The 13901-nt window shown below is 35.7% G+C and overlaps 2 protein-coding genes across 4 annotated transcripts in view; one reads left to right on the top strand and one right to left on the bottom strand.

The window, feature by feature from the left end:
* Nucleotides 1–5044, bottom strand: part of LOC145971716 (uncharacterized) — a 7941-nt gene extending 2897 nt beyond the window's left edge. The window contains exons 1-8 of one of the 2 annotated variants that reach the window (XM_083099661.1): nucleotides 4839–5044; nucleotides 1882–1947; nucleotides 1358–1484; nucleotides 1126–1256; nucleotides 825–934; nucleotides 597–742; nucleotides 333–531; nucleotides 111–227 (exon numbers count right to left, since the gene is read on the bottom strand). In XM_083099661.1, coding sequence (XP_082955787.1) covers nucleotides 111–227; nucleotides 333–531; nucleotides 597–742; nucleotides 825–934; nucleotides 1126–1256; nucleotides 1358–1484; nucleotides 1882–1941 — 890 coding nt within the window. In that variant the 5' untranslated portion in view covers nucleotides 1942–1947; nucleotides 4839–5044. The remainder of the gene's footprint in view (nucleotides 1–110; nucleotides 228–332; nucleotides 532–596; nucleotides 743–824; nucleotides 935–1125; nucleotides 1257–1357; nucleotides 1485–1881; nucleotides 1948–4838) is intronic. The other variant, XM_083099668.1, reaches the window with a different exon arrangement.
* Nucleotides 1–13901, top strand: part of LOC145971671 (4-aminobutyrate aminotransferase, mitochondrial-like) — a 15868-nt gene extending 1967 nt beyond the window's left edge. Inside the window, exons 1-10 of one of the 2 annotated variants that reach the window (XM_083099587.1) lie at nucleotides 6259–6409; nucleotides 10961–11085; nucleotides 11358–11525; nucleotides 11784–11870; nucleotides 11939–12134; nucleotides 12220–12392; nucleotides 12477–12617; nucleotides 12688–12845; nucleotides 12924–13192; nucleotides 13269–13901. In XM_083099587.1, the coding sequence (XP_082955713.1) occupies nucleotides 6346–6409; nucleotides 10961–11085; nucleotides 11358–11525; nucleotides 11784–11870; nucleotides 11939–12134; nucleotides 12220–12392; nucleotides 12477–12617; nucleotides 12688–12845; nucleotides 12924–13192; nucleotides 13269–13384 (1497 nt within the window). In that variant the 5' untranslated portion in view covers nucleotides 6259–6345 and the 3' untranslated portion in view covers nucleotides 13385–13901. Of the gene's footprint in view, nucleotides 1–6258; nucleotides 6410–10960; nucleotides 11086–11357; nucleotides 11526–11783; nucleotides 11871–11938; nucleotides 12135–12219; nucleotides 12393–12476; nucleotides 12618–12687; nucleotides 12846–12923; nucleotides 13193–13268 lie in introns of those variants that run through there. The other variant, XM_083099597.1, reaches the window with a different exon arrangement.

Below are 13901 nucleotides of genomic sequence, written 5' to 3'. Positions count from 1 at the left end.
AATACATTGTATCAAGAATTACGCGATAGCTGGCGATTTGATTGTTTAATATAATTTCGAATCAATGGTCATTTATGCGCTCGTGTATATCGATCAATTTCAATACTTACAGACAATGACAGACACCCGGCGGGCAGTTTGACGGGATACGTATGCAATTCACTTGACACCAATTGTTCATATCTTGCCTGTATCGATAAGCAGCGGTCGCCTCGCACACTTGAACCCTGAAATCGCGAAACGTCCGTCGTGCATGAATGTTATACAAGCGCGAATCGATTAAATGCACGTTAATTCTCGATATATTAATTCTTAATTATGCCGATTCTCACCTAAGCGGTCGAATTAGCGGGCTGCTCGTGAATTTCGGAGCTATGGAATACAATTGATAAAGAGTATTTTGATACAGAAACTGCGGTGGTATCCCACCGGTGCTAGTGACGATCCTTACGTCCGCGCAATTCCTGAACGTTTCCGGCCTTCCGCATCCAACGGCCTCCGTGCCATTTTCGCACGTGCCCCACATATTACCTGGGACAATGGAAAAAATGAGAAATCGAGTCGCCGAGGGAAGAGAAAGATGGTGTAAAATTCACCAGTGTAATAGTTCCATTGGACGACGCACTGCGAGCACGTCAAATACGCCGGTAACGTCACGTAATATTTGATTATCCCCTTTTTTCCCGTATCGCGTGGAATCTCGAATCGAACGTCTTGCGTCCCAGACACGTACAAGGGATAACTATGCAATTAAGATACATTAGTGACAAGCGAGTAGTTGTAATGAAACGGATGCGCGAGAAAGAGAGAGAGAAAATACTCACGAGTCGAAACATTCTTGGGTCGCCTCGTGCGATGGATCGTCATTAGGACACAGATAGAGCTCGAATCTTCCATAATGATTGGCCGTTAGCTCGATTTCAACTTCAATTTCCTACAAATTGTACTCTGACTTTAAACCTGCATTATTAGAAATTTTTTTAGAAATGTATCTTTTTTTTTACGTGCAAGTATGCGAAGAAAATAATTATGTAATTTGTAAGAGGTAACGGTATATATAATTCATATCTTTAAATTTAGTGTTCAATACACACGAAAACATTACGAGTTTGCAGATTACATTACCTGGCCTACGGTGTAATGTCGAACGATGATTCCTTTGGCAAATTCGCCACCAGCTTCATGCGGACGCGGTTGACTCAAGTGATACGCGTCGCCGCAAACGCCGCATTTCCCTTTATTTTGTTGCCAATGAACTATAAAACAATAATTATCATTAATATCAGCCAATACTTCAACATCGAGTAGCAAGTTGTAGTAAATTAAGGAGATTCCCGACGAGTTTTTGCGAACGCACCTGCATATCCTCCACAAAAGAGCTCATTGTCATTATAATTAACAGGATTCGGATATCCGAACCGCCACATCGCGTTTCTCGAAGGTGGATCCATCATCCGACCATGGCCATGTATCTCATCGGGCACCTTTTTAAATCGCGACAATGGTAGATGATTAAAAGAGGAAAGAGACAAAGAATGTTGCGTAAGAGAGAATGACTTTGCACACCTTTCTTCGATATACTTTCCATCCATCATTAAATGGGCGGCCTCGCGTTTACTTTTATTGGTGTGCAAAGTATTAAGGGCGCGTCCGCGGGAAAGTATTGTGAAATTGGAGAACCGTGCAAGACTTGAACGGTTATGCATCGAAAAACGAGTCGGTACGTCAGACTTTCGTTGCCATTGGCAAAAATTTATGTGAGAGGATGTCATGAAGTGTGTTTGAATACGTTATTATACGGTTCGTGATAAAAAAAAAGCGGAAAGTCTGTTTGCAATTTTAATTTTGCGCGCGTAATTATTGTGAGGGAAACGATCTTACTTGCACGAAGAGATATAATATCACGAACAGGATATCGTTTCGTCGATGCCTGGTAATCATCTTTTTCTGAAAACCATAAATATCGTAATGATTAGTAAAATATTTTTGCTCATTAATTAGTAAATATTTGTGCTCGAATAAAGCAATTTTTTAAAATCTCATTTATGTAGATATATTTCGTAGTCTAAGAGAGCCTTTCATTCAAAAACTTTTCATTACTGCCAATAGATGAAAAATTTATTATGAAGTGAATAAAACAAAGCGAATCGTTGAATTAACTCGGTAAATTATAAAGCATCCCTCATTATCAGGAGCACATGAGAAATACGAGAACATTACTTCGGACTTGTACCAGGTATACATATTTAAAAGCCTAATAAAATGAGTTCCGGTTTCGAAAGACGGGGGCGAAAAACGTCCTTGCGATGAACGTCCTTGAATCAGCTGATTAGTGCCGAATCTTGCATAAGAAAACGAGGCAATGCGTGTTGTTACAACAATAATGACGAGCACATGTGTCATCGACACTTGTGTCATGTATAATATTATCAGGCGGTACACGTAACGTGGATTAGAATCGGCGCCAAGAATTGTTTCACATATTCTTTTAACAACTTCGCAGAGCTCTTACGCGTCACTTTTAAACTTTGATATTTATTCTCTCGGTCGGTTATATATTAAAATTCATCGATATGTCAATCGATCGTTAACATATCCATTAGCACACCAGACTGAACGAGAATTCGCTGACATTCACGCGTACACTCGTGTCATTGACAGCTGTTTAGCACGCGAGATACGCGATGGCTTTAAAGTGACGGTTTTCATTGGGCCGAGGATGTAATATAAATCATTTAGAATGCCATATTTCCAATCGATTCTGATTGTAAGCCGAATTCATTGACCGTAGCTTCAACAAATAGTATCATAAATCATAACTCACGACAGATGCAAAACTCGATTTAGAAATGAAATAACGGTACTTGATTTACAAATCTTTTTTCGACGAAATAACTGTGCGTACCTTCAAATATATGAATAATATCAATGTGTAGCATATGATTGATGTAGCATTTATTATCGCGTTACTCCGAACCCTCGATTCATTATATATACATAGATTTTCTGCCCGTCTTGGATCTCTCGCTCGTTTATCGTGTAACGAAATCTACTGCTCTCAGACAGGTAGTTTAAACAGCTCGAAAGTGGATCCGCAGCAACAGGATTCTCGAAGTCACAATGAGACACATGTTCGTTTTTTTTTTCGCGATAAAAAAAATAAAACGAAAGATTCGCCAGATGTAAACCGCAGCCGGTTAACCTTCGCCGAGAGCAAAGCTTTCATCTCGCTACTATCAAAACGCAATGATAAACGAAGGAGACCGAAACGAGCGACTCGCTTCAAGGGACGTCTCGAGGAATTTGCGTTGGAATAGACGAAGATAATGGGATTCAAAACGATGTCGCGAGGTGACGATCGGAGGCATAAATCCGACGCTAATAACACCTAAGCCCGTCTAGTTCTGACAAACAATGTCCTCATCGTTCTCCGCGATCTTCATCGTTTGGAATTTCTCCAACGTGAATCGAGGACCGTTTGTCGCATAAATCCACCGTAGGCGGATTTAGAAGGAACGATAATAATCGCGAAATCGTAAAACCTAAGACAAATGGAGCTTTGACTTTTGGAAGAAACATAAATCGAATAACGAATTCTTTCGCGGGGTGAACGACCGGAGAAAAGGGATTTGTGAGTATTCAAATCCTACATTATATACTTTATAATACAAATATGGAAACATGCCGTTATGATGAAATTTTTTTTACGAGTTATAGAATCCGTCTAGTAACGAGTTCTTCCGTTAGACTCTTTTGGAGTTATAAGATAGGATTATAGCTCTCTGGCTATCCGCTGAATTATATCCCAACTATGTAAGATCGCTCGTTACCGAACTTACATTCTGGTTGGACCTAACGTTTTTATTGGCTGTCTTATATTATCTCGATTCATAAATATGTTAAGCGAACGAAAAAGAAATGTAAAGATAAGCTAATAAACCGCGCAAGTACGAGAGCATAAGTTATCGGCGTGTAAACACACGTGAATCCTCCTCGAATCGTATTCTCTTCGTATGTCGGGTCAATCGCCCGATTCGAAAGTTGCAGTCATAAATTATCGATCATTTGAGTTTAGTGTGTTCTATCGGTCAATAAATTCGTGACATTTAAATATTTGTAAAAACCACGCTTTCTTGAAATAAATTTGATATAAATTTTACTATGTTAATAGGGAGAAAAATTAGAAAAAACGGGCGAATTGATTTCACGGCAGGTCTTGAAGAAACACGGACGAAAAGTGTTCTTGACGAAAGATAGACTATGAATAAAAAATTATTAGTGAATAAATACTTAACAGTACTTTGGCAATTAAAAAATAATTACATCGCATATTGCATCATCGTACAGATGATAATACATAATAAAAAATGGAGCATTGATAGCTTATCTGACCATGATCCTTAAAAATCGAGTTTGAGTTTCACCGGTTTCGAAATACCAGCATCGCGAAAACCGCAAGATAAGAGAAAAATAAATAGAAAAAGAGAGCAGAAAAATGAGATTAAAACTTTCTCTGCTTTCAAGGTCGCAAAAACTCGAAAAAAATTTACCTAAAAATATAGACAAAAGATAAGTCAATAATTGAGTTTAGAACTTTTTATATCGCGATGTACATGATTGATCGAGATCTACGGGAATTGAAGATGCGACAGAGAATCAATATAATCATCGATAATCGGATATCAATTTTTGCATAGATTTCGGAAATTATGAGCAACATTAACCCAGATCTACGACCGGTCATATTTTCAATCTATTTTGTAGCGCATTAACGGAGATACGAATGACGACTCGAGCAAAGTGTATCGTAACCGGTACCGTAAACCAATTATACTCACACACGTGATCGCACGTGCTCGGGCTGACGATTGGATCCACAGGTGGACAAAGTTTGGTCGCTCTGAAAGGATGCTCTCTTTCTCGCGGATATAGGATGTCACCTGGGAAGAGACGACTCCGCGGTAAGGATCGGACGGACCCACTCGAGTGCGTTCGCGCGAGTGACAATATGCGTCGCGCGCGGCCCGAGCTACCCAAAAACACGACCACCTCTCCATCTTGGGCAAAAGGTCTCGAGGCGTGGTTTCCAAGTAAGTCGGATGTGAGTCCCCGCATTATAGTGGGGGCGAATCCGAACGGAAACTGGAAAATCGATCGAACTGATTCATCATGTCGATTTTTACTGACGAAACGCTTGTATTATGAATCTGTCAGAGTCTCAAAAAAGTAAGAGGTATTTCCTTGGATCGTCAAGTAAGATATCTCTTGACTGACGACCAGCTCGATTCATTGCTTTCATCGAGAAAACCTGCCCGATTCTTTTATACTCTCCGTCTCGAGACGATCGTATAATCGATTGTTTGCCTTCTGTCATTTGTAATGAGGTCAAGCGCACTACAAACACCATGGCATTTCAACTGTACATAAGAATATACACCCACACAAGTGTACGCACACACACACATAAATATACGTGCATTATATATATATATATATATATATATATATATATATATATATATATATATGTATATTATATGTGAAAAAATAACGATTGCAATCGCCGAAATTTAATAACGATTTTTGTGGATAATATATGTATGCATGTATGTATATATGATACAACACACAAAATATCTCATGCTTTCTTTTAATTAACGCCGAATTAATTATGTTGCGTCATTTAGTAGAATGACATATAAGCATAGATGTAGGTAAATTATGACGAATAATAGAGAATTTATCGGGAATGATAATCATTTAAATTAGAAATTTAAATGGAAGGTTTTATGAGGAAAAAGTCCAAAATTGTACTTTCACTTTCACCGAATCTTGTGGTCGCGCCACGAATGGAATCGTTGAAAATACAGTACTATTCCTGACACGAAGCACAACGGTATTTGTTGACGGTGCAGACAGACTGACAGACAGACAGACAGTTGTGTAAGCAAGAACGACAATTTGATATCTTCCATTAATCAGTAGCTACTTTCGCAGTCAGGTCGTCGCGAAGAGAGTTCGACATTTTTTTCACCTTCGGTGACTTTTACGTGCTGTTGAAAATATCTGTCACTAAAAAATCTGTGATTTTTTTTACAAAATACCGGCAGAAATTTCTGTATCTATAATATTTTCGGTATTTTAATAAATTCAAAATTCTAAGGATAGAGTAAAAAAATTTCTAAGCAGAAGCGACAATTCGTGCGTAACTCGCGCCCTCAACGGGACTCTCGGCTCTCTCTTTTAATGCGCTATCAGCGCGTATCAGCGACCAGTACGGCACCATCCCTTCCGCAGTGACGACGTCGTGGAGAGCAGCCCTCCCTGCTCCTATCTCAGACGGAAATGATTGTTAACAAGTGTCATCGTGCGCTGAGTGCGCAGACCTCACTTCGACGACGGTTAAACGGTATTTACCAAAATTCAATCATCTCTCGTCATATGTTTGTATAAATTCATATAACTACGAGAACCGATCGGGAAACTCGCCGCTCTGTCGCGGATGCTGTATGGACTACGACAAAATCGATAAATTTGTCCTGACTCCAGCTGCTCTGCTACCTCGCGAATCTTAAAACTATACAGGGTGTAACTGAAAAAGCGCTCACGGAGCAAATAATGTTATTCCTGATTAAAAATCGAAAAGTTCTGAACCATTTTATTCTATAATGCTTAATAAAGCGGTAATTATTGAGTAAAGTTGCGCCAATAAGCACCGACCGGAATAACGCTATTTGTTCCGTGGGCGCTTTTTCAGTTACACCCTGTATATACAGAATATAACGCGATTCAAAAGTAATATCGACAGGATTAATTAATACATTAATTCCCTCATGTACCTTTAATCAGAATCTTTATCTTTTATTTTAAATGGAAATTTTAAATGGACACGTAGCTGAAAAAATATTTTATTTTTGTGTAGATTTTGTGTAGATTTTGAATGTTAAAATGTTAATTTCAAGTCGGTTTTATACAATATATTTTATCCAAAATTTTAATTGTTAGTTTCTTTATTCTTCAGCTCTTGTGCCAAGAAGGGACTTGGTTACAATGTTTCTACACATTCATCCGTCCATACCTTTTACATCTAAACTTAAATCACTAATTCTTCTTATACATTTCTACATTTCTACCTTTATACCTTTTACATTTTCTTTTTACACACATATATATATATACATGCCTACCTATTTACTTCCATATCAGCATACTCATATACATATCTACTTACATACCTATACACTATATATATCTATATATATATACATTGTTCGAAAACCATAAAAAGTATTCCGGTTCGAAAATTCGCATAGAAAAATCAGCTTTAGCATAATTCGAGAATTCGAATATAACGGGCGTCAAGAATCTTCTCGAGCTTTCGATCCTTCAGAAAAACGCGATCGTTCCTGTTATCTCGCGTTTTTTCTTCGATCGAGAAACGTTGGTAATAAACATTCTCAGTAACAAAGCAACCGTCGACAAAATCAGGGAGGCGTATGGGCATGCGCGCCCATACGTCATGATCGGCTGATTGCCAATCAGCTGATAGAAAAAGGTTGCGCGCATGACAATTAAAGAATTGTCTACCTCAGACCTCATCGGCGGCCAATTACGCGCGGCGCCCTGAGGTCACCGCTAAACAATTAAACTTATTGGCCCACGTCGCAAAGGGGCATCTCAATAAAAAACGCGATTACCGAGAAACGAGCAAAGTCTCGCACTTTTCGCCAAACCGCTCTGTTAAACCGCTTCGCTTTAGAAAAACCGCTGATTAACCGCTTATAACGACCGCTTATTCATCTGGACAACCGCTTTATCTTCGCTTTGATAATACGCCAATTGAACCGCTTTATACGACCGCCTACGAATACGAAAAACGCTCTTGTTTCGCTACACCGCTCGCGATACCGCTCGCGAAAACCGCGCTCACTTTATTACACCACTGTTTCGCGAATCACAATCGCTGCACTAAACACTTGTCTTTTAATTTTGACTTTAATAAACGTCAGTCTTTTTTTGTGTGAACGAGGCGCACTTTTTTTCGCTGAAAAACCTTCCGTTCCTAGCGTCGCACTGTCGGATTCCGCTCGCGAACATACATTCATTTACATTCCTTTATAAAAACTAACGTTTTCTTATCTTAACTTATCATATTACATAGTATTACATTTCATTTTCTTTTATCACATATTTCGCTTATATTTACAACTTATAACTTATTATTTCCTTTATACTTTATGTTTATTTCTTTACCTCGTTATTACCTTTATCTATTTTTTATTTCCTACTTCCATTTCTTTCCTACCTTATGTAAGCTCTTCAGATTGTTCTATATACTTTTTTCTTTTTCCTCTTTCTTTTTTCTCTTTTTCCTTCCATAATCTTTCTAGGGTTTTTTCCTTTCTCTTCCTCCAAGTCATCATTCAGTACTTTTTGAATTCTCTCATTTACATTTCTTCCTAGACCCGCAAACCATTCCTTCACTTCTACACATTCCCCTACATAATGTTCTATATTATCTAATCCTTCTTCACAAAATATACATACCTTATACTCCTTTTTCTTTATCCAATACCTATTTTCTCTTTCCATATTATCGCATTATCTTAGTCTTAATAATGCTCTTACCTTATCACCTATTCCCTCAATATCCAATATTTCTCTTCTTAGATAACAAGGTCTTTCTATTCCTATTCCTACTTCTTTATATCTTTTATTGTATCTCTTCTATTGTACCTCCCTTATCCTACTATCTACCGTTTGCTTCTGTATATCTCTTTCTCTTTCTCTTATCATATTTTCAATTTCCATCTTTACACCTCTATTCCACATATTCTCGATTTCCTCTATACTCCATCCATTCCTATTGAAAAATTTCTCTCTTTGTCTACAATTCTTTGTTTACCATATTTACTTTTTTTATCCAACATTTTTTCATTAAGTTCTTTTCCTCTTTTTCTCTAATTTTCCATTCAAAACTCAACTCTCTAATTCCCCACCTAATTTTTAATTTTTCCAGACCTAACTCTTTCATCATTATGTATCTTGGTGTGCAAAAATCTAATCTAAAAATCCATCTAACATAATCTAGCATTACATTTTTCAGCTCCTTTTTTTCTTCCCATCCCCATATTTCTACTCCGTATGACATTACGCTCTGCACTAAATAACTATATAATACCCATCTCCTACTAAAATCGTCTTTACATATTCTTTCTCCTAAACCCCATACTCTACTTGCTGCGATTCTCCCTTTCCTACATAATTCCCTAATATGATCTTTATAATTACCTTTCCTGTTAAATGTGAAACCCAAATATTTGAAACTTTTTACTTCCTCAATTTCCCTATTTTCCCATTTTTATATTTCTTTGTTACTCCTCCCGCATCCAAAATTTTAATAAGAAAGATTATTTCAAAATTGAAATTTAAGATGTTTTATCGAAAGATATTTTATTCATTCAGATTCATAGATTATTAAGTAAAATTTCTAATAATTAAACATCTAATAATGAATTTGTATTTTAATCTCGATGGTAGAATCAATATATATTGATATGACATGTAAATATCCATATAAATATATATAAGTATCGAACGAGCAGTTTCGAATCCTCAATAATAGATTAAAGCCAGAATAAAGATTAGATTAAAGCCAGAAATAATTTTGCACGAAGAAATTATAGAACGTCTTATTTAATATACATAAATATGTAAACATATACGTGAATATGTAAACATATTATAAATGTGTGTGAATACGAATATGTTGACATTTGCTTGATGCAGAAATAAAAATATAATGTATTCTAATAGAAACATTTTTGGCAATCATATCGTTCTGTATAAAATTTATCTAAATAAGAGAGGTATAAAAATAGTTTTTTTATCGAGTGTGCATGTGAAGAGAGAAAAAGAGAGAGATAATATTCATATATTTTTATTAATTCCAGAAAATGAAATAATTCTTGTTATCCACTATTCTATCTATTTGATATTAGACATTAGAAGAGAATTATACAATACAATATTTTCTTACAATATTTTCTCTATTCATGTTTTATTTTGTACACCCGTATCCTGTATCTCATACCATTGATACCCTCAAGTGGTTTAAAATGATATATTAGGCACTCTTAATTGGCGTCAATGAAACTAAATATCATATCTGTTGAACGAATTAACTATAGTTAAGTTTTCTTATATAAACATTTTTCAATCTCCATTAGTTTAAGATTCAAAAGTGCAGAGAGAAATTTATTTACATAGATATATAAACATTTATAGTGAAATAAGAACCCAAAATAAACACCGAGTTGACTGTCAATCGGCAGAACAAGTTTAAAGTCGATTTCAAAGTCAAACTGAATGTCAACTTATAATCGACTAACAGTCGATAAATGACTCGATTATAGTCGACTGTCAATTAGCTAATTAAGTCGATTTAGAAATAGATTTTATGTGGTAATTATAAGTCAATTTTCGGTATATAATATTATCTATATTACTCACTCGGTGTGTAATATTTCTGAAACATGCAATATTCCATTTGAAATATTAGCAATATTACAGAAATATCTCACCATTTCTGCAACATTTCTGCAATGTCCGCATTAATTATTTCAAATGCAATAATGCGTATTGAAAGATTTCAGTAATCTCGACAATATTACTGAAATGTTACTTTTTTCATTTCTGGTAGACGAATATCTTCGTAGATTTATAAAAATATATAAATACACTCGCAATAGAAATACTTTAATATACGCAATAAATGGGCTATTTCCCATCCATCTGATAATTTCAAATAATTTGTTTAATATTCTAAATCTCAATAAAACGGATTCAGACTAAACAAAATACTTTACAATAAATCAGTTTATCATAAATTAAACCGACTACAAAAAAGAAATATAATATATATGTTCAAGTATAAGACTATAATATTATTATTGTGCAGTTATAACGACATGGAATAGATGCTTAACCGGTTCAATGTCAAGAGAGCCAGAAGGGCCGATAATTATGACGGAAATACCGGGTCCTCAGTCGCGTAGCTTGCTACAAGAATTGAATGCGATACAAGTATGTCAGATGCTGATTTGACTTAATAAAAAAAATGCAGTAATCATATAATTTATATATTAAATGTACAACCATGCATTTTTAACAATTGGATCTTGAATTCATTTCAATTCAACAGTGATTTACATATATATTAATATATTAATACTTGAATATATCGAAATTAAATATATATTAAATATATTGAAAATAATGCATAATATTTAAATATTAAATGTACGTTAAAGAGACTCGCGAAACGAGGGTTACAATGTTAACATCTGTGACTTCAGCAAGCATCTTCCGTACAATTCTTCGCAGACTACGAAAAATCCTCCGGTAATTATATAATGGATGTTGACGGGAACGCGTTGCTGGACGTTTATATGCAAATCTCGTCAATGCCTCTAGGGTACAATCATCCGGCGATGTTGGCGGCTCTCGCCGATCCCGTTAATCAAGTGAGTGATATAAAGTCGCTTTGGCGCGGGGCACCGGATTTTTTCCACATACACAATTTGCATACTAATCTCTTACAGGACACATCACTTAACTGCATAGTTTACACGACTCGATAAGCTTCCTTGAATAATCCAGATTTCTTAGAATATCCTTCAAGAACCAAATTTCTTAGAATATACGAGGTTTTTTACATTACACACAAGACAATCGAGCTGTATACAAATATTTACGATTATACATTTTTCTTTCTTTTTCAGAAAATTATAGCAAATAGACCTGCGTTAGGTGTCTTCCCGGGGAAAAATTGGCCCAACAAATTAAGGAATATTTTGCTTAACAAGGAGGTATCTAATAAACCTATTTGATTTATCTCTCATCGCGTCGCTTGAATCAAAATTATTATTCTGGACAGGTTGCTCCAACCGGATTATCGCATATTACAACAATGATGTGCGGTTCTTGTTCTAATGAAAATGCTTTTAAGAACATCTTTATTTGGTATGCAGAGAAACAAAGACAAGGAAAACCATTCACGAAGGACGAGATAGAATCATGTATGATAAATCAAATTCCTGGTTCGCCGCGATACTCCATTATGTCCTTTAAAGGTGCATTCATTATCAATCCGAGCAAAAATATTGAAAACTAGATTTATTATAAATAATCTTTACACAAAATATTTAATATTGGTAGGTGGCTTTCATGGGAGAACTTTAGCTTGTCTCTCAACAACTCATAGCAAATACATTCACAAAATAGATATACCAGCTTTCGACTGGCCTATAGCTTCTTTCCCAGAGTACAAATATCCTTTGGATGAGAACATGCGAGAAAATCAGAGAGAAGATAAACGTTGCCTCGCAGAGGTATCGTTACTTATAATTTTTAAATATCTTTGTAGCACATCACATGCAGAAGAGAAAAATTTTAAAGCTTTACCAATATTTTAGGTCGAAGAATTATTTGAAAAATACAATAATGAAAAGAAGGTTCCAGTGGCTGGCGTTGCAATCGAACCTATTCAATCGGAAGGCGGCGACAATCATGCATCACCGGAATTTTTTCAAGAACTTCAACGCATAACGCGAAAAGTAAAATATAGAGGCAATTATATCTCAGCTTGTGTATTAAGAAGGATGTTATCATCTTAAAATATTTCAGCACGGAGCAGCATTGCTTTTCGACGAAGTCCAGACTGGTGGCGGGCCAACTGGAAAAATGTGGTGTCACGAGCACTTCAATTTAGATACCCCACCTGACGTGATGACATTCAGCAAGAAAATGCAATTAGGCGGTTATTATCACTCGAAAGATTTCAAGTAAACATTTTTTATGAAAAAAAAAACAGTAACGTATCATAGACCATTAACGATTAATTGCTCATTGTACGTTTGTAGGCCGAGACAATCATATCGTGTATTCAATACCTGGATGGGCGATCCAAGTAAAGTGATATTGCTCGAAGCGATCTTAGAAATTATCAAAAGGGAAAATCTCCTGGATAGAGTAATACGCGTTGGCGATTATATGTTGAAGCATTTGATGGATATACAAAAGGAGCACTCTAGTATAATTAGCTCGATGCGTGGACGTGGAACTTTCATAGCGTTTAATTGTACCTCTCCTGAAATGCGAGACACCATCATCAAGAGATTTACAACCAAAGGTAATGTGGTGTCGTATGTAAAATGTAAATGCTAAGAATACACCTCAAGTTTTCAAGTTTTCCGTATTCTTGTTAGGTATTCAGGTAGGTGGTTGTGGTAACCGAGCTGTGCGACTGAGGCCTGCGTTAACTTTCACAGAGCGTCATGCTGATATATTTTTGGATGCGCTTCGTTCTGTACTGAAAGAATAAGGGTAAACTTTGCGGGTTTTCGTGTTTTTTAAGTCAAACGTCCATCACGTCTTCCATATCAAATGTCTTCCAAATCAGATGTCTTGTATCAAAGAATGGTTATGGAGATGTGTATACGGAGTTAAAAATATATTCATTATTTTTATATGGCAGTTGCATTATAGGGCTAACATAACTTTAAAGAAATGATGAAATAATGCAAAACTGCAACGAGAATGTATATTTAATGATTTTATTGATCGCTATTTTGTGTGTATTTTTATTGCATAGGACAAATTGTTACAATGAGAGATTATATAACATTTCAATGCAAGATTTTTATGATTTAAGAATATGCTATAAAATTATGCTAATAGTTAACAATAAGTTAACTATTAATTATTATAATTTTTATATGCAATTTTATTCTTCCGCAATTATTTATTTCATTAATCGACTTAATTAATGTAATCAAATAATTTGTTTTATGATAAAATGTCTTCCGAAAAAAAACTGCCAATAAAAAGTGTTTGAGTTA

This window comes from Camponotus vicinus, unplaced genomic scaffold, assembly GCF_025532165.1.
Source record: "Camponotus vicinus isolate PSW18456_S1 unplaced genomic scaffold, iyCamVici1.0 SCAF_1, whole genome shotgun sequence".
Taxonomy (NCBI): domain Eukaryota; kingdom Metazoa; phylum Arthropoda; class Insecta; order Hymenoptera; family Formicidae; genus Camponotus; species Camponotus vicinus.
Note: the sequence above shows the minus strand (reverse complement) of the source record. Positions and strands in the feature narration are given on the sequence as shown.